Source organism: Sarcophilus harrisii, chromosome 5 (assembly GCF_902635505.1).
Source record: "Sarcophilus harrisii chromosome 5, mSarHar1.11, whole genome shotgun sequence".
NCBI lineage: Eukaryota > Metazoa > Chordata > Mammalia > Dasyuromorphia > Dasyuridae > Sarcophilus > Sarcophilus harrisii.
The window spans coordinates 63,591,435-63,618,271 of NC_045430.1; the positions used below are offsets into that span (position 1 = coordinate 63,591,435).

The window sequence follows — 26,837 nt, forward strand, 5'->3', positions numbered from 1 at the left end:
AAGTGAGGGAGCTGCAGCAAACCCCGCCCCGCCCGCCCGGGCCGAAAGCAGGAAGCGGGCGGCAGGGCAGCGGGGCCGGCTGGCTGGCATCCTTGCGGGGAAAGCCCCTCCCCGCCTTGGTCCGGGGTCCGCGGGTCCCCAGCCGCCGCTGCCTCGCGCCCCGGGACTATGGGGAGTCCAGCCCCGGAGCCCGCCGGACTCCCGCGGCGGCTCGGGCTCCTGCTGCAGCTCCTGGCTGTTGTGTCTCCCGCCTGCTCGGCCCTGTGGCTCCTCGACAACCCGGAGCCGAGCTGCTCGGAGTCGGTAAGTGAGACGTTGCCCCCAACGCCGGGGAGGGCGAGGATGGACAGCCAGGGTGAGGGCCGCTGAGGGAGACAGTCTGGGCTGGGACGGGGAGGGTAGAGAGGAGCGGCGCCGGGGCCGGGGAAAGGACGGCTTGGAGATGGGAGAGTTTTGTGACGGAGGCAGAAGCACGAAGAAGAACAAACTTCCCAGCGAGTCAGCTGCCCCGACTAGAGGGAGTGTGGAAAGCGATCCCCGCCGTGGGCTTGCACAATCCTGAGATCTCGAACCGAAAGAAAGCTTATCCGTCTGATCCGCGGATCCGGAGGCCGAGCGCTTCCAAGGGGTCTGGGGTCTGAGTGAGGATAGATGTAGAGAGGTCCTGAAATCGGATGGGGAATAACAAATTACGTCTTTTAAAAAAAAAAAATATATATATATATATATATATAGTTTATTTTGTTTTTTTTTTTTTTTTTTTTTTTATTTAATAGCCTTTTATTTACAGGATATATACATGGGTAACTTTACAGCATTAACAATTGCCAAACCTCTTGTTCCAATTTTTCACCTCTTACCCTCCCCATCCCCTCCCCTAAATGGCAGGATGACCAGTAGATGTTAAATATATTAAAATAGAACTTAGATACACAATAAGTATATGTAGTTTATTTTGTAACCCCGAGTATTTTATTTTAAAAGCATTATTCTGTTAATAGAAGCAATTAGGTTGTAGAGTGGGAAAGAAAAGCTCGACTTGGAATTGGAGATCTGATTTCAAGGAAAAGTTTTCTGACTTAGTGGACTTTTTCCGTGGATCCTGAATCTTGACCGAACAAATTGTGGAATCTTAGGGCAAGCCGTTTTAACCTCTCTCTCGGTCTCAATTTCCTCATCTGTAAAGTGGGGATAACAATAACACCGAGTTGTTGTAAAGATCAAATGAGACAAACATTTTGCTATATTTAAGTATTATTTATAAAAGAATAAATAATTTATAAATTATATAATATATAAATATTGTTGTTATTGTAATTATTATAATTATATTAGGTCCATCAGACTTCCAAAGCAGTCTATGACCCAAAAAATATTAAGAACTCCTCACCTCCTAAATTTTACAGACGAAGCAACTGAGACCTAAAGAGAGACAGAGAGACAGACACAGAGAGACACATACACCGAGAGACTTAACTGCCTTTTTTTTTTTTTAATTTAATAGCCTTTTATTTACAGATTATATGCATGGGTAACTTTACAGCATTAACAATTGCCAAACTCTTGTTCCAATTTTTCACCTCTTACCCCCCCACCCCCTCCCCTAGATGGCAGGGTGACCAGTAGAGGTTAAATACATTAAAATATAAATTAGATACACAATAAATATACATGACCAAAACGTTATTTTGCTGTACAAAAAGAATCAGACTCTGAAATATTGTACAATTAGCTTGTGAAGGAAATCAAAAATTCATGTGGGCATAAATATAGGGATTGGGAATTCAATGTAATGGTTTTTAGTCATCTCCCAGAGTTCTTTCTCTGGGCTTAGCTGATTCAGTTCATTACTGCTCCATTGGAAATGATTTGGTTGATCTCGTTGCTGAGGATGGCCAGGTCCATCAGAACTGGTCATCATATAATATTGTTGTTGAATTATATAATAATCTCCTGGTCCTGCTCATTTCACTCAGCATCAGTTTGTGTAGAGACTTAACTGCCTTAAAGGAAATTAAGTCTAGTTGATAAAATTGTAGAAGTGCCCAAATGGCCTTTCTAACAGATGTGCAGTTACATCAGTGTGATGGATAAATGGAGTTCATTAAGTCAACAGATATTTATTAAGGTCTTAATACTTACCAAGTACTTGGGGGGGGGGGAGCAAAGAGGTTGCAATGAAGTGCAGAGCAGATAAGTATAAAAAATTGAGGTTTTGTGAACTGACTGAAAAGTTGCATAATTGGGCAAACAAATCTCTTAAATTTTAGAAACTTCCAAGATCCACATGGAAAGTGGAATTCTAATTTTTTACACATCAAGCCTAGAAGTAGATGGTCATTCTCTTGTCTTTGACTTCTTGTGACTTTGGATCTTTAAAGGAAATGGGGAACGGGGAGAAATCAGCAATCCTTACTGAGTCACCTTGAACCCACTGAGGTGAGACTAAGAAGTCATGGTCCAGCTGCAGTTTTTAAAACTATTTTTGAGAGCTCTCCTGACCATTGGATTTCTCCAACCCACAGGTGGCTCCTTCCTACCCCTGTCCAAAACCCTGTGGTGTTAACATGGGGTAGTTTGTTAATAGCTATGGTTATGAACCTGCAGGAAGTGGGACACACCTAAGTGTCAGTTAGTGGTCTGTACTTTAGAGAACATCCTTTTTTTAAAAAATAACATTCTTCTAGTCTATTGCCTATATACATAATGAGGAATATCAGAATTAGAGATGGGAGAGATTTTAAATATGATTTAGTTCAACCTCCTTGTTTTACAAATAATATCACAGTAAATGATTGAACTGGAACAGAAACTCAGGTCTTCGGATGCCAAGTCCAATGCTCTTTTCACTATATTGCTTGGTGTCTGAGTCAGAAAGTAGGAATTAGAATAGTAGAAATTATTGGTATCTGAGTTGGTGGATGATTTACCAGCTAAGAAACAAAAGGCATTGATTTGGGGCGGGGGAGGGGGGGGTAAGAGGGAAGGAGGGAGACATTTGAGTGCTTCAAAGTAAAAATGTGAAGGATTTTTAAAGATGCTTTTATAAACCCTTCTGTCATTAGCCAAGGCAAGGAAACATTTTCTAACTTAGCGTACCTTCTTGGTGGAGCCTGACTTCCCTATGAAATCTATAAATTCAGCATTCATTAAATACCCATTATACACAAACCACTATATATATATATATATATATATATATATATATATATATATATAATGTAAGCTGTACAAGTTGTGTACCAAATTGCTGATAATCTAATAAGGTAAAGCCTCTTAAACTGGATCAAAACCTAATATAGAATCTCCTAACTGAATGTAGGGACACAAAATTATGACTTATCAGTAAATGTTTGATTTGTATATCTATTTTATATGCCTATATACCTGGATCACAAACATTTCTTAGGCAAAAAGAGATCATGTTTTGGAAAAAGCTTCAGAAATCCTGTCATAAGAGAGAAAGAATATACATACATGAATGATTTTTAGAGTATTAGTGGGAGAGGAAAATAGGTGAGGATCAGATCAGAGAGAACCTTAAATGGAAGACTAATAGAGTGTGGACTTTATTGAGTAGGAAATAAGGAATAATTTTTAAAAATTGAACAGGGAATAATAATGGTAAGAATATGAGAGAGACGTACTCAATAGTCAAACTTTTGAACTCTCCTGGACCCATTTCACTGAGATATTTATCAGGGGAAAGAAGCCTGTCACCTATCTCAAAATTCTCTGTAACTAGATAACACAAATATAATTACACCCCCCCCCCTTCAAATCAAAATGGTTAGATTCAGCTTGGTTAAGTGATATACCCACACATAAGTCACATAATTTAATAGTCCTTAAGTCAAGATACAAACTCAGCACTCCTAGTTCCAGATCCAGGGCTTCCTAAACTTATACTATCTGGTTTACAAATATTTTCTAGTAGCAGTGATGATTTTTATATGGAACCATCCACATTCTCAAATCCACTCCCAATTTCAGATTACTGTGTCTAAGACAAATTTGTGGTCATGGAAGAAAAGAGAGGCAGAAGTATCATTCTCTGTATTTTACAGATAAATCTCATCTGGTGATCAAGCCACATCCTTCTTGCCTACACTCTGACTAGGCTAAACATTAACTATTCATTAATATAAACTATACAATATAAAACAACAGCGAAGAGATACAGGCAAATAAAATGAGATACCCCTCCCCTTAAAATCCCTTCTACCACAAATATTTTTAAAAATCCTTGCCAGTTGTTATGATTTCTGTTAATTCTTTTAATGTTTACCTTCTCTGAGGTAGACTGATTTGTGGGGTTCTTTTTGCTTATTTTTATGTAATTAGTCTTCTGATGTTGCTATTCTTAAAAGAATAATCAGTTTGAGGCAGAGGACAAAAAGCTAACTCTTTCATCACTATTTACTTATTTATTCAGTGAATATTGTGTCCACTTTGTATTGAGTATTATATTAGATGCTGATGAAGAGTAACAAATAATACCATATTTGTCATACAGCATTTATTAAGCCTGGAGGTGGGGAAACAAGGGTTGAAATCAAGGGACAGTAAATAGTTCTTTCTATTTGGCAGGAGTAATATAAGACAAAACAAGGAAAGGCAGATTGGAGGCAGATTATAGAGGGACAGTTTAGTTAAAGATAAGAATGTGTATGGTACCAGAGAGAGATAAGGCTAGAAAATAGGTAAGCAGTCTTGATCCTAGAGAACGGATAATGAATCACACCTTCCTCTTCTCTGTGGAGAGGTGAGAGAGAGTACAGATGTAGAATATTTCCTACATTGTCAGACGGTTGCATGTCCATTGATTTTATTTATCTGTCTTCTTTGTTGAAGGGTAGATAGGGGGGGTAAATTGGGAAATGATTGTTGTATAAATGCAGAATAAATTTACAAAACAAGATGGGGGGAAGAGAAGAAGAAGGTATAGTCAAGATCGTGAAAGTCCTGGAATGCCAGGGTAAGGAGTTTGGTATTTCTCCCTGGACTGAAAGACTCATTTTTCTGGTCTTCGGTAGTAACTGACACTGTTAGACATTCTCCTAGTTACTCTTTCCTCTGTGGGTTTCTGAGTATTGAAGTCTCCTGATTCTCTGGTTTGCTGATTCATCATCTGAGTCATATTCACTATGTGTGTAGTATTCCTCAAGTTTCTTCCTTGGACTCTCTTCTATTCTCTTTCACTCAGTGACTTCTTCAACTCCCTTGTGTGCTGTTCCTACCTTTACACAGATAGACTTGAAATCACAATATCCAGATATCTATATCTATATCTATATCTATATATATGTCTATAGATATAGATATAGATATATCTTTCTCCTAATCTCCAGTCCATCATTAACTGCTATTAGGCATATCCATCTGGATGTTCTGATAGCATCTCAAATTCAACATATCCTAAACAAAATTCAGTATCTTCTTTCCCAATCCCAAACCCATTCATCTTCCATGCTTCTTTATTGCTACTCTCCTTGAAGACACTCGGATTCACAATCATGTTGTCAGCCTCAGCTTCTCACTTTCATTCCATTAGCCTAGTAATTACTGTCTCCATAGCATTTCTACATCCTCCCCCTGCTTTCCATTCAGGCTGTTCCACCTCAGTTCAAACCCTGTTGGCCAGTTATAGCTTCCTTATTGTCTTCCCTGTCTCAGGTATCTCCCCTTTTCAACATTTTCCACACAGTGGCCAAAGTAATTTTCCTAAAGGGCAGGGATTGTGTCACACCACCCACTCCACAGTGCTCAGCAAACTCCCATGGTTCCCCTGCACATTTAAAGCTTCTCAGAACCTGATTGCTTCTTCCCTTTCTAGTTCTTGAACTCTACAATCTACATATACCAACTGTTCCATATGAAGTTCACCCCCTCTCCAAAGGGTTTTGTGAACTTAAATGAGGTAATTGGATGTAAAGCACTTTGAAAAACCTTAAAGAGAAACTTATCCGTTATCATCATCATCATCATTATGTGGAATAGAGAGATAAGATGAAGAACTTACAGGAATGTGTGAATTCTTTTTCTGTATTTTATTTTCATTATTTCTGTGTTTCCCCTATGACTTGTATAATATGTGCAGGCCCATATGTACTTGAGCTTTGGCCAGTTATATCTGAAGTCTGAAGACCTGATGTTCTGTTTCCTAAAAATCAGGTGATTTTGAGGAAACAGAAACCTTCTATTCCAATCTCTCCGGATAGCAACAACGAATTAGATGCCTCCCCCTCCCCTTCTCAATGCTCTCTTACTTGTGATGTAATCTCTTGTATAAAAGATGTGCATCTTTACTACTTCTTTAGCCCTCCTACCACGAGTTTTCTCTTTCCCTTATCTCATGAGAGAACGGCTCATCCTCTGGAGGTATAATAAATGACTTTTCTGCTTTCTATTTTGAGTGATCTCTGAGTAGTCATTTTGGGTAAGGGTCTTCTACATCCCACACAATCATCATCATCATCATCCTGGCACTGGACTTCTAGTCTGGTGATGACCATTCCCTGAGCCTTCTACTACACTTCTGTTGATTTGAAGCAGTATTTATTTATAGAGAAATATAGAAGTATAGTAGCAAATGTTTAACAATCAGCTCTGAGGGTGGGGAAGAATAGAAAATCTGTGCTTTCACACTTGTTTAATCTGCCTTATTAACACTTTCTTAAATCTAGACAATAAAAAAATCAAATCTTGTACTGATTTTTAGAAAGTACTAATTTTTAAGGTATAACTGTTCACACTGAAAATGTAAGTTTGTGCTTAGAGCTGGCTCTAACACATCCCTAAACCATTTCCCATCTCCATGCCTTTATTTGCTATTCTCTGTGCCTGGAATCTACTTCCTTTTCACCTGGTTCCCTTCAAAATGTAGGTAAAGTAATGATTTCTTTTGAAGCTTTTAAAAATTTTATTTCATTCCCCCAGATTTTTGTCCCTGCCCTCCCATAATCATCTAATATTTTGAATACAATATGCTATATATTTTATAAATGCCTGTTATCTCTCCTCATAAAATGTAAGTTATTAGAGGGTAGGAACTGTTTAACTTTTTTTTTTTTTTATTTCTGGCACTTAACAAAGTGTCTTAATATTTGTTGATTGATTCGTAACCAGAATGCCCTGAAATAGTGGCCTATCTCTAGCCATTTGTTTTGTTTCAGTTGCTATATCTGTCCCTTTCAGTGTTTTAGACAATATGGAAAGAAGGTTGGGGAGTAATGGACAGTCTGAAGGCAGACAGACATGAGAAATTTCATTCAGGGAATCAAAGAAGTCTTGAGAGTACTACAGTTTGTAAGCTGTAATTAATTTCTTGTTTCTCCCACAGGAGCTTTTAAACTGTACTGTCCAGAAAAGTAAGTGATCCTTTTTTTAATTCCCTTTTGTTTTATTAATAAAATGATAATCATTTTTCTGAGTTCTTGCAGTAGCACATTACCCTAGTTACCAACACTTGGCTTTCAGGCTTACATCATGGATTACTACTAATGCTAGAGAATATCCTTAAATTGGTACAAGATTGCCTTATTTTAAGAATGCCTTTATATGTTAGTATGAACTTCAAAAACACATTACAATTACTATTAGCTTTTTTAAAAATTCACCATCTCCTTTAAAAAGACTCTGCCTAAGTGAATTTTAAAAGATTCAATTTCAATTCATTTACTAAAATCAATTAGGTAAAGTGAAGTATACCTATATCTTTTTTTATTTTGTTTGGAACTAGGGAGAAGGAACTTTTCTGGGAAGAATTCAAGGATTTTGTGCCGTCGTTGCTCTTAAAGGAATTTTGTCTCTCCTTGCTGTAATCTAGCAGCCACAGCTTCCCAATTAGTATGCCCAAAGCACAAGCCTAACTCTGTCATTACCTTTTTAAAGAAACTCTAGTAGCTAAAGGATCAAATAATAACCTTCTCTGTTTGGTATTTAAAGATCTTCCCAACCTGACTTCAGCCAATCTTTCTAACCTTATTAGGTATTACATGTTAATCCCCAGGCTCTTCTCTTCTAGTCTGCTCAAGCTCTAGTCTGCTAGCTCTTCCCATACAATATTTCAATTCTCATCTTTCCCAACTCCATGCTTTTGCACAGGAGACTCCCACTCCTCCACCAATGCACACCACTGCCTAAAATGCACTCCTTAATCTCAGACTCCTAGGATCATAGATTTAGAACTAAAAGAAAGCTTAGAGGTCAGTTAGCACAACTCCTAAAGTTTACAGTTAAGGAAACAGATTTAGATGACTTCAAAGAAATTAAAATCATACAGACAGCAAATGGCAAAGCCAAGATCTGGACCCTAACCTCTGATTCCCATTTTAGCTTACCCTGCCACAAATTTATATATTTCAGGCAGTTTGACTCTTCTTATCATCTTTACAGGAAATAAACAAATTTTGCTCTCATTCCAGGTAACTGCCTGGATGACAGTTGGATCTACCCTTGCAACATGACACCCTCTGACCCCAGAGATGTCAACATCCAATTGGGCTTTGAACACAGCAGAAAAGGAGACCTGTTTCCTGTGGTGCACATTGACTGGAAAGTGGGGACAGATGGTAAGGAAGTGATGGTCAGAAATGTTACAAAGCCAAACATTTTCATTACTGAAGTTAGAATTTTGGCTTCTGGTTCTAGGTTCTGACAACTGGGTCATGGGATCAGAGCATTAGAGACAAAGGAGTTCTCAAAGGCTATCTGGTCTGACTCTATTGTTTTATAAATAAAGAGGTCCAGAAGTATGAGGGGACCTGACCAAGATCATTAATTGTCAAGCTGGGAGTGGGACCCAAGTCCCGATTCTCATTCTAGCATTATTTTCATTAAGCATTTGTATTCAGGAAGTTCTTCAGAGCACTACTATATGAGAGGCATCATCACTAAATGGATTCAAACCTGGTCTTAGACAAAGGAAGGCTTGGGTTCAAAATTTGTCTCTGTGTCCAGGACAACTCTTAATCTCTCAGTGTCCCTAATCAGTTCTCCAAGACACTGGCAGAAGTTTTCTCAGCAGAGTTCTCTATACTAATGAAATCACAGTTCTTATGCCCAAAGAGCTATCAAACTGTGCATACCCTTTGATCCACTAGTGTGTCTACTGGATCTGTATCCCAAAGGGATCATATAGAAGGGAAGGGGACCCACATGTACAAAAAGTTTGTGGCAGCCCTTTTTGTCATGGCAAGAAACTGGAAACTGAGTAGATGCCCATCAGTTGGGGAACGGCGGGATAAGTTATGGTATATGAATGTTCGGTAATATACTATCAGCAGGATGATTTCAGAAAAGCCTGGAGAGATTTATATGAGCTGATGCTAATGAAGTGAGTAGAACCAAGAGAATACTATGTACAGCAACAATAAGATTATATGATGATCAACTCTGATGGAAGTAGCCCTTTTTAACAATGAGTGACTCAGGCTAATTCCAATAGACTTGCGATGGAGAGAGCCATCTGGATCCAGAAATAGTACTATGGGGACGGAATGTGGATCACAACATAATTTTTTCACTTTTTTTGTTCTTGTTTGCTTGATGTTGGGTTTTTCCCCTCATTTTTTTCTTTTTCATCTGATTTTTCTTGTGCAGCAAGATAAATGTGGAAATATGTATAGAGTAATTATACATGTTTAATATATATTAGATATTTGCTGTCTAGGGAATAGGGTGGGGGACAGGTGAGTAAAAAATTTGGAACACAAGGTTTTTCAAGGTGAATGTTGAAAACTATCTTTGCATGTATTTTGAAAATAAAAAGCTGTTATTTAAAAAAAAAAAAAAAAAAGAATTCATAGTTCCGGGCCCCTCCAGAACAACTATTCCACACATTCCACAGTCTCCCCATGGAAATGACACTGACACATTGACATTTTCTATTGAATCAGCATGAAGTCTTCTTCAGCTTTGGCAAATGGGCAAGCGGCTATTTCCCACTAAATTCCTGGCAAATAAGTACTAAATATTTATCAACTATATGTAGCTCTTATTTTTATTTTATTTTATCTGGCAAGGATAATGGAGTGGGGGAGATACGTCTCCCTACCCATAAGAGAGGGTTAGGTCACTTTTAAGGATGTGCACCATGGCCCAATCTCCCAGTTTAGAAAATGTAGCGCTTCTTATCTTTAGCCTCTCCTCTGACTTAAAAAAAAATTTCACATTCTTGCAGAGGAAGCCTAAATTTTGTTGCTCATGCCCATGTCCCAGAAGGTCCAAAGAGCTTCAGTTAAATATAATTTGCTTCTTTTGTTACTGTCCTGGAAAGGAGGATTTAGAAAGCAGGAGAGATTGAAGCCCAGGTGTAAGATGAAATGCTATTTAAACCGGAAATTAAAAGTTAAGTAAGACAGGCAGGATTCTCATAACATTGACCAGACACTGCGAAAAAAAGGTGGAAGTAAGGGGAGGGGAGGTGTTATGAGACAGAAGAAAAAATGGTTTGTTAATCTTCCTCCTTTTCTTTGACAGGCAGCATCCTGTTTCTTAAGGGCGCTGAGCTTTCGGTGTTGCAAAGGAGCACCAATGAACACTTGTGCGTTAAGTTTATTTTTCTAAACCAACTTCAGCAGCAATTTCGACCAGATGGGAATAGGGTGAGAATTTAAGGTGGCATTTTCTATTTGTAATCTGTGACCAAAAGATTCATCTCTTTATTTTTGTAGTAGTGTTTACATTTTATTGTTTGAGGTGATGGGGAAAACTAATTTTAGGGGTAGTTCCTTCATCCCAATAAACACATTGAACTTAGAGAGAGGACTGGCTAATTAATTTATGTTGGAAGCCTGATTTTGATTGGCTAAAGAGTAAGCCTGGTTATAAATTGCATGCATGACTTTGGGACAGAACTCCTAGATGGCCCAAGTCCAAATTAATCTAAGACAGTTTGAAAGAGGGAAGATCATATTCTCTTTAGAAGGCATCATAGCAGAGTCGGCAGGTTGTTGGGCTTGTAGACCTAAATTCTAATCCTGACAAATTACTTAAATTATCTCAGTTTCAGTTTTTTCATCTATAATGAAGATAATAGGAAGTACCTCACAGTTCTGTTGTAAGTACCAAATGAGATAATACATAAATGTTTTTTCCACCAATGAGGAAAGTATTGGGTAAATGCTCCAGGTTTGAATTCAGGGTTACATATATAAAGTACTTTGCAAATCTTAAAACATTATATAAATATTAATTGTTGTTATGTGTGGGTGGGGATAGCTAAACTGAGTAGTTTAGAAAGTTTAAGTACTTCCCAACCTAAGAATGGTTAATTTTCTTTACCACATATATAAAATTACCTTTCTCTTATGAATTATTTCTGAATGTGTACATTTTCTTTTTTCTTGTAAAATAAGCTCTAAAAAACATACTCTTATAGTTTGATATGTATGGCAAGTGAATTAGGAAGGAAAAGGAAAGAAAGGATGCTGTTATTAAGCATTTAGTTGGAAATTAGAAATTGGGGGGAAAAAATTGGAAAGGACAGATCTCTCAATCTAGAGAGCCAAGCAGGGTCAGGGAACTAGAAGAAAGAAATAAGCACATGTTAAGCACCTCCTATGTGCCAGGTATTATACTAAGCATTTTTTAAAATATCTCATTTAATCTCATAACAATACTAGGTGCTATTATTATCCCTATTTTACAGTTGAGAAAATTGAGGCAGACAGAGATTAAGTGACTTGCCCAGAGTTACACAACTATTAAGTATCAGAGGCAGTATTTGAATTCAAGTCTTCCTAATACAAGACCCAATACTCTATTCACTGAGTCACCTAGATGGCTCTAGGCTAATAATGCCATCAGTAGAGGAGTTATTCTATTTTAATCACAGCTCAATGATTAGTATGAATATTTAGAAAGTGATGAAATGTAAAGACCTTGAAGCTAGACCTCCTGAATTGCTTCCAAAGAAGAGGTAGTGTCTCAGGAAACTGGTCAGCAAATTCTTCACATATGACTAGAAAATGATCTCTATCACTGGATCAGCACTTACCATACAAAAAGAATAAATTTAGGAAAATACAGAAGTAGATTCTTCACACCACTAATAATACTATCCCTATCTTCCCGTACCCTCCAAAGCTAAAGTAACATCCAGCTCTCCTAGGATTCCAGAGAATACAAAATATCTCACCTGGTAACATTACTGCATCATGTTTCTCTCTACTACAAGTAGACTGAAAGGAAAACAGGTTAGAAGAGCATAATCTGATCAATCTCCTCTCATTCTTGCTCTCATTTCTGATTAAATGGGGGCTTAGGAAGGGAAATATGCTGAAGAAAAGAATTCAAGCCAGCATGGAGCTCTAGCAATGGCCAGCTAGAGAAGAACTCACAGACAAAGGGACATTTCACCACTGAACTAGCTACTCAAAATTTGATTACTTCATCATTGTGGGTTGTAATTTGATTTCTTTGAAACAAGCGGCTAATTATAAGATTATTTAGTTCTTAATGAACTATTTGTATAAATAGATATTTAAATATGTATATATTTATTTAATTTTTATTAAATATTTATATAAATATTCTATTTAGTCCCATCATTTCGGGGGACTAAGACAGGATAGCTCCTCACTTTTATTTTGGGGAGGACCCATGATAGGGCCAAAAATAGAAAATACACCTGATAGTCGCTAGTCAGTCTTGGTTTCTTGGATTACACTGCTTTACTGGTGGTGAGATCTCTAATATTATTGATCCTCAAGGTTTCAAGATTTAAAATGATTTATTAGAGTACTTACTTAGGAAAGAACTTTTTCATCTAAACCCTGAAGATGCATGATTCCCAAAAGGAGTTTGTATGAGACCTCCTGTATTCCCAGCCTTACCAAACTAAAGGGAAAAAAAAAACAGGTCTGGCCCCCTCTTTAAGAAGTCAAAAGATATGTTTCTCCTAGTAACACCCAATTCATTATTCGTATGGGCCCATGAAGCTATTTATTGCAATAACTGCATAATAGTTCAAGAGTTAAAGGTGATAGGATAAGTTATTTCATCTCTTGCCTCAAATTCTTTCCCATTTTGTGGCTCTTGGAACTCCCTTCCCATAAACAACCTCTGCTGCCAGTGAAAGGCTGAAACATTGAAAAAATAGATTGGTAGCTTTATAGCACTTGAAGGCAGAAGGGGTCAGGGAGAGGAATGGAAAAGATAATTTGGCCATAATGTTCACCACTTTACCTCTCTGAACTCTCTTTTTCAGTGGCATTTCACTTTCAACAATTTTGTGGTGGAGCCTGGCCAAGAATATGAGATAACAGTGCATCATTTGCCCAAATCAGTGCCTAGAGGAGATCCAAACCATAAATCTATGTTTTTCCAGGCACCTGGTAAGAGACCCTACTGTTCAGGTGAACTTTTCCTCACTCTAATTTCAGGCTCTTCAGAAGAACTTGCAGGTTGTTAAGACTTTAAAAGCTCTTCTATTCAGCAAGACCCAAACAATTACTGTTCTTGTTAAGCTGCACTTCCCTGAAGAAGAAAACAAATGCAAATGACAATGATGTGGATTGCTCTGTCTGGCTTGAAGCTTCATCCCCCTCAGCACAAGCTGAACCTCTTTCTTATTGAGTAACCAACTTTGGGCCAGAGGGATTCCAGCAGAGTTGTACATATGCAGAAAACCCTCTCTCCTTTTAAGAAATAAAACTAACTCCTAAAAAACTAAAAGGAAAAAAAATCACCTAATGTCTATATATCTTGAATAAACTATTATATATTCATACTGAGAGATATCATAGCACTTTAAGGTTTGAAGAAAGGACCAAATTATGTGACTTTAAAGGTATCTTCCAGCTCGAGATCCTATGTATAATCACAGCTCTATCAGATAGATTCTTTTTTCCTCTTAATATGTATCTTTATTTTGTCAAAACATTTACCAATTGAATGTAAAATTAATATTCCGTTTTCAAAATTTGGAATTCCACATTCTTTCCCTATTTCCTATCTCTCCCACATCTCTTGAGAAAGCAAGCAATAGTATATCAATTATGAATGTGAAGTCATGCAAAACACATTTCCATTTTAGCCATGTTGCAAAAGAAAACATGCACACACGAAAAAAAACAAGAAAAATAAAGAACACAAAAAGTATGCTTCAGCCTGCACTCAGGGTTTATCAGTTCTCTGGAGATGAATAGCATTGTTCATCATGGGTCCTTTTGAATTGTCTTGGATAATTGTCTTGATTAGTGGAGCTTTCACAGATGATCATCATTACAATATTACTATTATTATGTACAGTGTTCCTCCGGGTCCTGCTATGAGATAAGTTCTACAGGTAGCATTCTTAGCACTTTTTTAGATGAGGAAACTAAGTCTCAGAAAGGTAAAAACTTATCATACAACTAGGAAGTGGCAGTGGCAGGATTTGAACTTATAGATCTCCTGATTTCATCATTCTTGTCTCTGAGTTCCACTGCCTTCTCCCTAAGTCCATACATACTACAAGACCATCACCTAAATAATAAATAGGTAAGGACAAATTTCATACTTACATCTTCTGATTTCAATAATTTTTCATACCTTTAAAATTGCATCACTTCATAACTGGTTTCCAATTAATGTATTTTTGTTAAGTACTTACTCCAGGCAAATCACTGCCTCCCTCTCCAGTTCATTCTAAACAGTTATTTCCTAGAATCATAGAATTTGAGAATTTGATAACTAGAGGAACCTAAGACAGCATCTATTGAATTCATCTGCCTCATAGCACAGATATTGGAAACTCAAATCAAGAGAAGGGAAGTGATGGCTCTAAATTACATAACTGAGAAATACATTTTGCACATATCATTCATATCTTCTCAAAAAACTTTGGTTTCCCATTGCTTATGCTACCAAGGACCAAGACTTACCTAAGTATTAGAGATGGTTCTGCCTCTCCCACCTCTTCTCTCTCCCTGTCTCTATGTTTGTATCTCTCTCTTTCACACACACACACACACACACACACACACACACATGAAATCATTCTATATGCATACTTCTATTTATTAGTTCTTTCTCTAGATACAGATAGCTTCTTCCTTCATATGTCCTTTATCATTAATTTAGGTATTTATAAGTCAAAAGTGACTTACTTACTCAAAGTTGTTTTTAACACAATTTTGCTGTCACTGTATACGTTCTCTTGCTTCTGCTCATTTTACCTTTCACTATTTCATGCAAGTCCTTCATGTTTTTGAAGGTCATTGAGCTCATCATTTCTTATAATATAGTAATATTTCATCATAATTATATAGCACAATATGTTCAGCCATTCCCCAATTGTTGGGAATCTCCACAATTTCCAGTTCTTTACAGTAATTCTTGTTTCAAGCCTATTATATGTGATGACTACGTATTTTAAAATCAGCTGGAGTAAGGAATTCAGGTTAGGGGAAAATCGTCAGTCTTTATTCTCAGTGAAGAAAGATCAGAGGTGGAAGAGAATCGGCGATAGCAATGTGTGCAGCTGAGTCAAGAAGCTAGCTAGACCAGAAGCCACAAGACCAGCACCACCAGAGTAGAACCTAGCCAGCAATCTCTCCCAGCCTCTCTTCCTCTCTCTCTGCCTCCATCCACCAAAATTGTCATTTCCTATACAACACATCAGGACTTGCACAGAGAGTGGGCGGGGGCCATTCTTTCTCCAAGTATGTATATTAATAGAGTATAGTCTGATTACTATTTAGCCTCACATGCTTGGGACCTCAGTGCATCAATTCAAGCCTCAGCCCATTACATTTATAATATTTTTCAAGCAAAGAGATAGCATTAAGATGGTATAGAGGCTTAGGAAGAGAAAGAAATGAGGAATGGAAAAGTAAGAAAATGATCAAGGCTTTCCTATTTTACAAACAGTAAGTGAAGGCCATTTAGAAGGAAGAAGATCTAGAAGTGGACTAGGAGGAGTGAAATCTGAAATGATTTCAAGAAAAATGGCCTTGTCTCATTTCTAAACTATATAGAGAATTGACTCATTTATAAGAATTCAAGCATTCTTCAATTGAAAAATAGTCAAAGGATGTGAAGACAATTTTCAGACGACGAAATTAAAATCATTTTTAGTCATATGAAAAGATGCTCTAAATCACTATTGATCAGAGAAATGCAAATTAAGACAACTCTGATACACTACTACACACCTCTCAGATCGGCTAAGATGACAGGAAACGATAATGACAAATATTGGGGGGAATGTGGGAAAACTGGGACACTAATACATTGTTGGTGGAGTTGTGAACTGATTCAACCATTCTGGAGAGCGATTTGGAATTATGCCCAAAGGGCTATCAAACTGTGCATACCATCTTTGATCCAGGAATGTTTCTACTGGACTTATATCCCAGACCCACATGTGCAAGAATGTTTGTGGCAGCCCTTTTTATAGTGGCAAGAAACTGGAAACTGAGTGGATGCCCATCAGTTGGAGAATGGTTAAATAAATTGTGGTATATGAATATTGTGGAATATTATTGCTCTGTAAAAAACGAACAGCAGGATGATTTCAAAGAGACCTGGAGAGACTTACCTGAACTGATGCTGAGTGAAATGAGCAGAACCAGGAGATCATTGTATACGGCAACAACAATACTATATGAGGATCAATTCTGATGGATGTGTCTCTCTTCAATAATGGATGATTTGAGCCAGTTCCAATGGTCTTGAGATGAAGAGAGCCATCTACACCCAGAGTGAGAACTGTGAGAACTGAATGTGTATAACAACATAGTATTTTCACTCTTTTTGTTCTTTGCTTGCATTTTGTTTTCTTATTTTTTTTTCTTTCTGATTTGATTTTTCTTGTGGAGCATGCTATTTGTGGAAATATGTATAGAAGAATTGCACATGTCTATGGGAGGGGTGGGGGTAAGGAAGAGAAGGGTAAAGAAGGAGCACAAGGTTTTGCAGGGATGAATGTTGAAAATTATCCATGCATATATTTTGAAAATAAAAAAATTAATTTAAAAAAACTTTATAGAATCTGAATGCAGATTAAAGCATGCTTTTTTGCCATTTAAAAAAATGGCCTTGAATCCAGAGTCTAATAACTGTGAATAGACTAGTTGAGTCCAAGACCCTCTGAATTTACCCTGTAAAGAGTCTTCTGTGGTCACCAGCTGGAGCTGAGAATATAATGCTTTTAATTCTAAGAGGAACTTTTTTAATCCCAAATGATTGTGAGGGGTCCATTACTAAGTAGATCTCTCTGACATGGAATTTCCAAGCAAACAGATTTTCCTATTAGTCTGCTGTTCCCAAGGTTTGGAGCCTAAAAAGGTCTGCCTCATAGCCTGATACCTAATAGATTTCCTTTTCTTCTTCCCTTGCAGACTGCAGGCACTCCAAAATGAGAGAGACTACCCCCTGTGTGAGCTCAGGTAATTGCTGTTGTTTCCCCCTTTCTGGGTTGTTTAGGTTTAAGTTTGAAGTGGATAGAGGTTTGGCAATTGTTAATGCTGTAAAGTTACCCATGCATATATCCTGTAAATAAAAGGCTATTAAATTAAAAAAAAAAATAAGTTTGAAGTGGATGTAAGTTAAGGGAGTTAAGTATCCTAACCCTTAAAAGGTTCCTAATGATTATCCTCACTGTCTCCTCCCTATCTGTTTAATTTTTTCCTAAGTTTTATTGGTGTCTTTTGTTTTTTATACCAGTCATTTCCTAAAGCAGTCCACTACCCCTTTCAAAACTTTCCTTTGTGACAGAAAAACAGTTAAACAAAACCTAGAAATGCTACAATTACATCTGATAGAGTGTACCATTCTATCTATACTCATAATTTCCTACTTCTCCACGGAGAGGATGAAGTTCCTTTCATCTGCTGTCTTCCTGGTCTTTTTCTACACTCCCTCCAGGAAGCCTGTGGGAGCCTGACATCACAGGAGAAAGACTAAAGAACAACTCTCTGCTGGTGAGTTTTAACCAGGGGAATGAATCAACCTCTTATAATGTCCTCGTGAATGGTTTTCCAGAGACAGAGACCAGCCGCTGTTATGAAGACTTTCGGATAATTGACCAGGTAACTTCCCCCTCCAGACCAGCCCATACCAACTACACTCTGATGCCTCTCTTAAACAGTCCCAGTGCAAAACATGTTGGACTGGGACTGAGGAGACTCAATTGTGAGTCCTAGCTCTACCACTTGCTATTAATGTTTAAAATACCCCTTCAAGGTTTTCAAAATGCTTTAAAGATTATTTCATTCAATCTTCACTACAAACCTATAAAGTTAGTATCATTATCCCCATTTTAAAGATAAGGAAAAAACAAAGAGATTAATCAGATTACTCCAGAGTCAAATAGCTAGAATTTGAACCCAGATTTCCTGATTTCCAAGTCTAGTTCTCATTTCACTACCTCTCTTATTAACTCTATGACTTTGGAGAAATCATTCCATTTTCCTGAAGTTGAATTTCCTCAATTCTAAAATAAATGATTTTGTTCTCTCTATCATCACATCCCCAACCCCTAAATTTCTACTGATGTCTTTCTTTCCCTTTGTTCCCCTTGCCTTTCTCTACCCTCCCCTAACTTTTCTCTCCATTGCCTTCTTTTCTTCCCTTCTCTTCCCAGCCCATCCACGATCGGGTTAATGTCACATTCGCCTTGCAAAATATGAATGCCTGCTGCCAATACAGTGTGCAGGTAAGACCTGAGTCCAGGGAATGGCTCTGATGAAACAGCAAAGAATATCAGAGGGAGTTCCACTAGCAAAAGGGAACTCTGAGATATAGGATTATTCTCTCTCCAAGTAGAGAAGATAGATTCTTTGCAAATAAGGCACTCTAAAATTTTGTCCAGGTTCCTTCTCTCCCCTATTTGCTTCCATCCTAAGTCATGGGCTTTGGGCTTTGGTCAATTTGGGAGAGAAAATCAGGTACGTTAAATCCTTTAAGCTTGAGAAGAAGAGCTTATGGACTCTTCTGCTTCCTGGAACATCCTGATATAAGAGCTACTTGGAAACCTTTTCGTACATATAATAGCAACAAAACTCCTCATGCTATATTCAACAGACAACATCGGTTCAATTTGTCCAAATCAAACTCTGTGGTTATTATTTCCCTAGGTGGAAGAAGAGCATACTTACATGTGCAATCACCTACTTTTTTTGTGTTGTTTTTACTTTCCGATTTTGGGACTATTGTTTTTGGAAGAAAGTTGCTTGTTTGTTTTAGTATTCTTACCTTTATGTTTGAATGATTATTTGAATTGGACATTAAAATTTATGGGTATGCATCTTTTTCTAAACTAAAAGAAACTCTCTTGTAGGCAACATCTTGTACAGATGTTCTTGTAGAGTCTCTTGGTTGAGAAAGGCCAATCAGTCAATTAACATTTACTGTCTATGAAACAGCTCCTCTGCAAGACTGACTTCTCCCTTATTTCTCTGTTACTCCCAGATCCAGCCATTCTTCAAGAGTTGTCAGAATGACTGCCTTAGACACACACTATCCATTCCTTGCCCAGTGCCACCATCACCAACACCCAGTAAGACCTTCCATTGCTGGGGGATTGAAGGGAGATCGGGAGGGGCATTGGAAAGGGACAAGAACTTGGGAAGATTCCCAATTTGTGTTCTAGATGGTTTATAATGTATTTTTTTCTTCTTGTCTTTTCTTTATTCACTTTGCAGGCTGCCTTCCAGGTAAGCAAGCCCTAAACCCTGTCCTAGAGCATTTCACAAATGTGACACAAATGTGCCGTGTGAGTAGCAGCTACCTTCTGATATTGAGACAGTGAAAGGAGCAAGGTGACTCCAAAAGTTATTTGAAAGAAACTGTCACCTTTCCTTGCTGTGTGGCCCTGGGATATCCATTTCCCTTTTTGTGTCAGCTTTCTCACTTGTAAAACTCAATCCAATAAGCATTTATTAAGGGCCTTCTGTATATTGAGAGCATCATGCAAGTTTAGGTATCACACGATTATCCCTGCATAGAGCATACAGTTACTAGCATCTGTGCACAGTGGTATGAATCCCAAACATTGAGTGATTGATTGATGCAGGGAGAATAGACCCAGAAGAACCAGGAAGGAGGGGCACTGGGGTTGTTAGATAAAGTCCTTCCTTCTATCTCTTATTGGTTTCCTTTTGCCATAGATAATACATCACTATGGGTTTATTGGTTTATCACTGGCATCTGTATCCTGCTGGTGGGCTCTGTCATACTCCTGGTCATTTGCATGACTCAGAGGAAACCTGGTAAGAAGCAAAGTAGCTAAGGCATTGAAATGTCCTTAGTTTTTAATGTTTCATTTTACCGATTACTGTCCCCCTTTTCCTTCTTCCCTCTAACCAGGGCTAAGCCCCCATTTGAGGCTGAAGCCAGGTTACTCTTACCCAAAGCCTTTCATTCCCTAATCATATAGAAGCCTCTTTTCCTTCTCTGTTCCCTCTTTATGTGCATTGACCACAGATGTATTCCCCACAAGTCCTTACTGGGATGGAGTTCCCCTAGAGCCTAGCTTCTTAAACTGTGCTTTGCAACCCCATATAGGATCTCATAACTGCATGGGGGGAGGGGGTCACAAAAGTATGATTCATTATCAGTTAATGTTTGATTTATAAGCTTGTTTTATATACCTATATTCTTAGGGTCACATAAAAATTTCTTAGGCAAAAAGGGATCACAAGTGGGAAAAGTTTAAGAAGCTTTGCTCTAAAGTAAAAAGTTAGCCACAAATGAAATACTATACTTGATTATCATTGTAATTAAAGCTGAAATTGCATATTTAGGATTTTCACAGTGTTCTTTGCTTAGCATTACACGTACTCTAAGCAAATTAAATACTAGGCACTGGGCCTGAGATGCAGAAGGGTTGGATTCCAAGTTTACTGAGTGCTGGTCCCCTTCCTCTGTGTCACCTGAACATATCATTTTACTTTTGCAGACCACAGTTTCTCTTACCCACCCGCTAAAAAAAGAACAAGACATCATTAGAATAGGAAGATAATTACTGTATAATACAATCAAGTTCTGATTGAGTTAAAATTATCTTAACTATTATCCAGATTTCTTTTTTATTATAAGAATTTTGACCATTTCCTCCAGAGTGAATCCCTTTAGTTCAGTGGGAACAGCCCTAGGGGGAAAAGGCTAAAAAAAAAAAAATATATATATATATATGTATATATATATACATATATATATATAAATGGTTATCTTAAATATTTGCCTTAGTTTATTTTTTTGGGGGGGGAGGAGGGTTGTTTTGTTTTTCTTTGATATGATTAATTCCATATCTTCCCTTGGAAGACATGCATATTAGTAAAGAATGACTTTTTTTAAGCATTGCCTCACTGTGTTTTTGGATTGTTTAAGTAAGACTATATCTCTTCCTCTTCTCAAAAAACATGAGGAAATACCAATAAAGAACTCAGTAAGGACTGCTTGTAAACGCTTATCTATGCAAGATTTAAGCTTTTAGCACTGATGCTTTTGGGGAAGATATACTCCCTGAAGTGCACATTCTAATAATGTGTAGAATAGGAAGAGTGTGTTTACAAGGAAATTAGGTCAAACCTGGACTTGGTCCCAGATTACAGCTCAACATTCATTTATTTCATTGTTCTAGATCAGTCACGCTTCCTACGTAGCTCCTATGACACCCTATCTCCTCCCCCCCAGAATTCTGCAAGGTCTCCCTCTAGTAGCCAATGATATTTTCCTCTTTGTTTTGACGTTAGGACTAGGAAGGAGTGAGTACAGGAACTCTCCCATCCCAGTTTTTGCCATACTGTGTACCCACTTCCCTTCTAAGAGAGCAGTTCTAGCACAAGATGTCGCAGGCCTTTGTTACTCTAACTTGTCTTTTTTTTTTTTTTTTTTTTAGAGTTCTCTGATAAATCTGAAAATGACACCAAAAACCCTGGCAAGTACCTCTTTCTTGTTGTTTCATTATTTTTTTATCTTTCTTTGGGGTTAAGGATTGTTGTTTGGGGGTATTCTTTCTTTTTAAGAAAGTAGGAATATTAATGCTAATTCTACTTACCCTTTGGGAATAACTATTGATCCCCTGTCATACATACAATTGCAAAATTCTTTCAAAAAGTCTCACAAAAGATACATTCATCACAAAATCCCTTAAGGTACTTCCTTGAATTAAAATTGGGATTTCAGGAACAGTGACTGTAAGTGCCTCAAACATCAAGGTTGAGAAAGAATCAGTATAGAAGGAAAAACAAAGTAAAAGAATTGCATTTTCACAAAATCCAAGTTGCAAGAATTTAATTCAATTCAAATCAACATTTATCAAATTCTTATTACATAGAAGGCACTGTGCTATATATTGAAGATACAAAGACATAAACAAAACAGTCCTTTTCTGTCCTTAAGGAGTTATTTTATTGACAGGATATCATATGTATACAAATAAACATTATGCAAGGTAATTTGAGAGAAGAGCAAATAGAAATGGTACCAGCAATGAAAGAAGGCTTCAGAAAGGAAATGCTTCCTAAACTAAGCCTTGAGGCAAGGCAAGGATTCTGAGATGTGGCATATAATCAGAGCATGTAGAATCACTTATATGAACCCTGCAAGGCAAAAAAATAAAACATTTGGTTTAGGCAACAACTACTGATCTCTTTTGGCCACAACACAGATTGTGTAAAAGGGAATAATATGAAATAAGACTTAAAAGATAAGTTGGAGCCAGATCATAGAGAGCTTAAATTGCCATATTGAGGAGGTTTTTTTTAATCCCAAATAATAACCCAGGCCCACCCAAGGTTTTTGAGTAAAGGAAACTATGGCCAGACCTATGCCTTGGGAACATTATTTTGGCAGCTATATAAAGGATAGACTGAAAGGACAGAGAGATGAAAGGCAGGGAGAACAAATAAGAGGCTATAATATTTGCTAGAACAAATTTACAAGTCATTTGATTTAGTCCGTACATAAACAGGAATTCCCTCTATAAAATGTCCAAAAGCTAATTGTTTTCTCTTCTCTATAACTTCAAAATCTACATCTCTCAAGAGAAGTACCTCTGCATCCTGAACCTGATCTCTGATTCTTTTTAAAATTATGACAGTGATGAAATATAACATTAAGGGAATATGATGAATACAGAAACTAAAAAAGAGAGAAGGGAGTTTCCTGGAAAAGACAAACATGTTTGATGCTGTTTTGAAAAAAAGTTTTAATGTATTTTTTTATGCTAAAATGTCATTATTCTGACTGCAAAAAGAAGCAAAGGCTTCTGTATTTAGGCCAAGGATCCTTCTAGTATAAAGGAGCCACCTTGGTGCAGCATACAAAGCCTTAAGCATTTGACAATCTCTGTTAATAGACTGACTCATGATTTTAGGCTTTATATTTCAGCCAATGTTACCAGCATTGGAAAGGATATCAATTTAAATTCTTGGGAACTTGGGGGGGTTATTCTTGTTTCTTTCAGACATTCCACCCCAGGATGATCAGAGTCCTCCCCCCTTAAAGCCCCGGAAAGTCTGGATCATTTACTCAGCTGATCACCCCCTCTATGTGGATGTGGTAGTTAAGTTTGCTCAGTTCCTCATCACTGTCTGCGGTACTGAAGTGGCTCTGGACCTGCTAGAGGAGAAGCTGATCTCAGAAGTGGGAGTCATGGCTTGGGTGAGCCGACAAAAGCAAGAAATGGAGGAGAGCAATTCCAAGATCCTCATCCTGTGTTCTCGTGGCACCAGAGCCAAGTGGCAGGCAATCCTTGGCTGGGAAGAGCCTGCCATTCAGCTCCGGTATGACCGATGGAAACCTACTGGAGACCTGTTTACGGCCGCCATGAATGTGATCCTTCCAGACTTCAAGAAGCCAGCCTGCTTTGGCATGTATGTGGTCTGCTATTTTGATGGCATCAGTGATGAGTCGGATATCCCTGACCTATTCAACATCACCTCTAAATACCCACTGATGGAGAAGTTTGAGGAGGTTTATTTCCGGATCCAGGAATTAGAGATGTTTGAGCCAGGTAGGGTGCACCGGGTCAGAGAGATCACTGCTGAAAATTACCTCCAAAGCCCCAGCGGCTGGCAGCTTAAGGAAGCAGTACAGAGGTTCCGGGAATTACAGATTGAATGCCCTAACTGGTTTGAACAGGAGAACACCTGTTTGGAAGATGAAGACAACTTGTCATTGCTGAGTGGAGAAATGACTGAGGAGTCTCTATTACCACCAGTAGGGAGAATAATAAAACAGGTGCCTCTAATACAGGAGCCTTCTCCTAGGGACCATTTGGTGGTAGACCTCTTCTTAAATGAGGAAGAAGGGATCTCTAGACTGAACCCTCAGGTTCTGCCCCAAATGGCTACTATCAACCACCAAACAGTAGTCCCCATAGAAGAGACTCAACTGACTTCCATAATAGAGCCTTTACATAAGAATGGTGAGATCAAAGCCAGCCGACAGGCAGTGATAGATGAAGATGACATGGAATGTGTCCCACTGATGGAGACCAGTGTTCCCCATCAGAATGGTGTATTCCTCCTTCCCATGGACTCTGAAGCTTCCCTTCTCTCAAGTACTCCAGTGCCTTCCCCCAACTACCTTCCAGCTCCAGTGAGAGAACAGTTAGAGGGTTTAATGTATTCCTTCTTCCAGCAGAGCCTAAGTGTTCCAGGTGAGGAAGAATGGAAAAGACAGCAACTGGTCTTCAATGACCCTTATACACCTTATGAGGAAGAACAGAGGCAGTCAATGGAGTCTGACCAGGGCTACATCTCAAGGAGCTCTCCACAGCCTCCCGATGGGCTTGTGGAAGAGGAGGAGGAAGAAGAAGAAAAGGAAGAGCAGGATACAGAGTTTCTCTCACCCAGTGTTCTGGAGAATCTGAAAAGCCTTCAACAGCAACTGTTATTCCAGGAGATACAACAGAACTCTAATTGGGACTGTCTAGATGGAAGGAGATTATCTACAGAATTGTAGCCATCCTATTAAGTGTGTTAGACGTTTGAATCTTCAAAGAGAAAGAAAGAAAATGAATATATATAATTCTATCTTGATTCTAATGATGAGAATCTCAGGAATAAACTTTTCTCTCTTTTAAATGTGTCTTCCTCCTAAAACAACTCCATTTATAAACATGTATAAGTCTTTCCCAGTGACTTAGCACTGAAGTATCAATTAATTCCCAGTAATGAGCTATTACCTATCCATATTGGGGGAAGGAAAGAATATTAATAGGGAACAGAAAAAAGGAAAGGTTTAAAATACCAAAAGCAAAGGAATCTAACTAAAATCCTCAGTTCTTGTCTGAACGTAAATCAATTAGGTGATGAAGAGGGATCCCTTATTTTCTGAGTTGCAGTAAGAAGTTTTTCAGATGGTAACGGGGATGGATTTTTAAAGTTGCAGCTTCCTAAGATAATTTGAGATCTGGGCTCTCACAGTGTCCCACTTAAAGACTTTAAAGTCCCTTAATCATATAAAGTCTGGCTAAGGAGTGTTTAATAACTCAAAAGTACAGACTGACATGTTAACTTAATGAGGAACACCTTGTGGAGAAAAGTCATCATACAGACTTATCACCTTCCCTTTAAACCAGAATAGCACTTTGAAGCTCCATTCTTATACTGATTCCCTGGGATGGACTTGAATAGTAAACTCAGAAGGCATTAAAGCTGCAAGGCAAGATAAAGATATTTATTGTAACCTCCATTTTTTGAAAACTATGGAAATTAAGACCCAGATTGCCAAACTGCTACTACTATGACTACTGCCCACTTTTGCTCCTAGAGGGCTGAATCACCAAAGGATGACTGTATCTTTGATTATACAGTTTATGTTCCTAATGCTATGACTCAAGAGCCTTTACCAATGTGCTTCCCATTAAAAGTCATGCAGTATATCTGTTCAATTAGCTTTTTTTGCAATGGTATAATAAAATAGTTCATACAATCATTTCTCTCATAAACTGAAATATAATCTTCCACAAATACACAGGAAGAGTGGGATCAAACTTAAATAAATTGATGGTGAAACACATGAGTGAGATAGAATTCCTCCCTCATCTCAATTTTGTTCCAGTTAATTACATAGCAACAAGGAGAACAAAGTAAAATCCAAATGCATTTCCCCAAGCATTATACCTTCACTTTATCCACATCATGCTTCACTTGGAGCTATGGACACTGGCTTCTTGCCAAAAAATCTCTCAACTTATCAAAATTTTCATGAAATTTCCCCAGCTTCTTCAAGAAGCATGTATTGTTCAATGTTTCCATATTGATGTCATTTGGCAGGCTCCTTCACCACCACAGTCATAGTGATGATATGCTCTTGTTCTGGATACATAATTGTATCCTGTTTATTTTTTGTTCTCCCTTATTTTGTGCCATTTATTTAATACCACTACCACCCACAAGGATTTCCAAGTAAATGTCAAGCAGTTTTGAAAATTCTTTCAGACAGAATTCATTCTCAATTCACAGCACTAGCTAAGAGTGAAGGGTACTACTGATTTTTGTCTTAGAGTTCTTTGACCCAGGATATCCCCTAGCCTCTACCCTAGATCAAAGTCATCAATGTTTTGTGAATCTTTTTGCATATTTGTATATAAGTGTATTATTTTGACTGATGGCAAATAAACACCTTAATACTTAGACCGACTCTATGATTTATTCCCAGAATGATGTCTGCTTTTCCTAGTACACATTCCTTGCTAGTCTTTCAAGTTCACTTTTCCAGTTAACTCCTCTTGGCAGGGAGCCTTGGGCCAAGGTCTTGACAAGAACATTTTTTAAATGTTTTATTTTATTCCCAGTTATGTGTAATTTAAACATTTAAAAAAAACTTTTGAGTTTTAAATTTTCTTTCTTTCTCTCTCACATTCCCACCTCCAGACAATAAACAGACTGACA

The 26,837-nt window shown here is 37.9% G+C and overlaps 1 protein-coding gene across 1 annotated transcript; it reads left to right on the forward strand.

Moving 5' to 3' along the window:
• The first annotated feature begins 5 nt into the window (after positions 1 to 5).
• IL17RA (interleukin 17 receptor A) lies at positions 6 to 26,579 on the forward strand. The gene is made up of 13 exons (XM_031939629.1): positions 6 to 303; positions 7,343 to 7,370; positions 8,427 to 8,573; positions 10,483 to 10,607; positions 13,214 to 13,340; positions 17,331 to 17,378; positions 17,857 to 18,020; positions 18,575 to 18,646; positions 19,402 to 19,489; positions 19,635 to 19,646; positions 20,100 to 20,201; positions 21,833 to 21,871; positions 23,402 to 26,579. Exons 1-13 carry the CDS (start codon positions 169 to 171, stop codon positions 24,901 to 24,903), a joined length of 2,589 nt encoding a protein of 862 aa, XP_031795489.1. The 5' UTR covers positions 6 to 168; the 3' UTR covers positions 24,904 to 26,579.
• Positions 26,580 to 26,837: the final 258 nt, after the last annotated feature.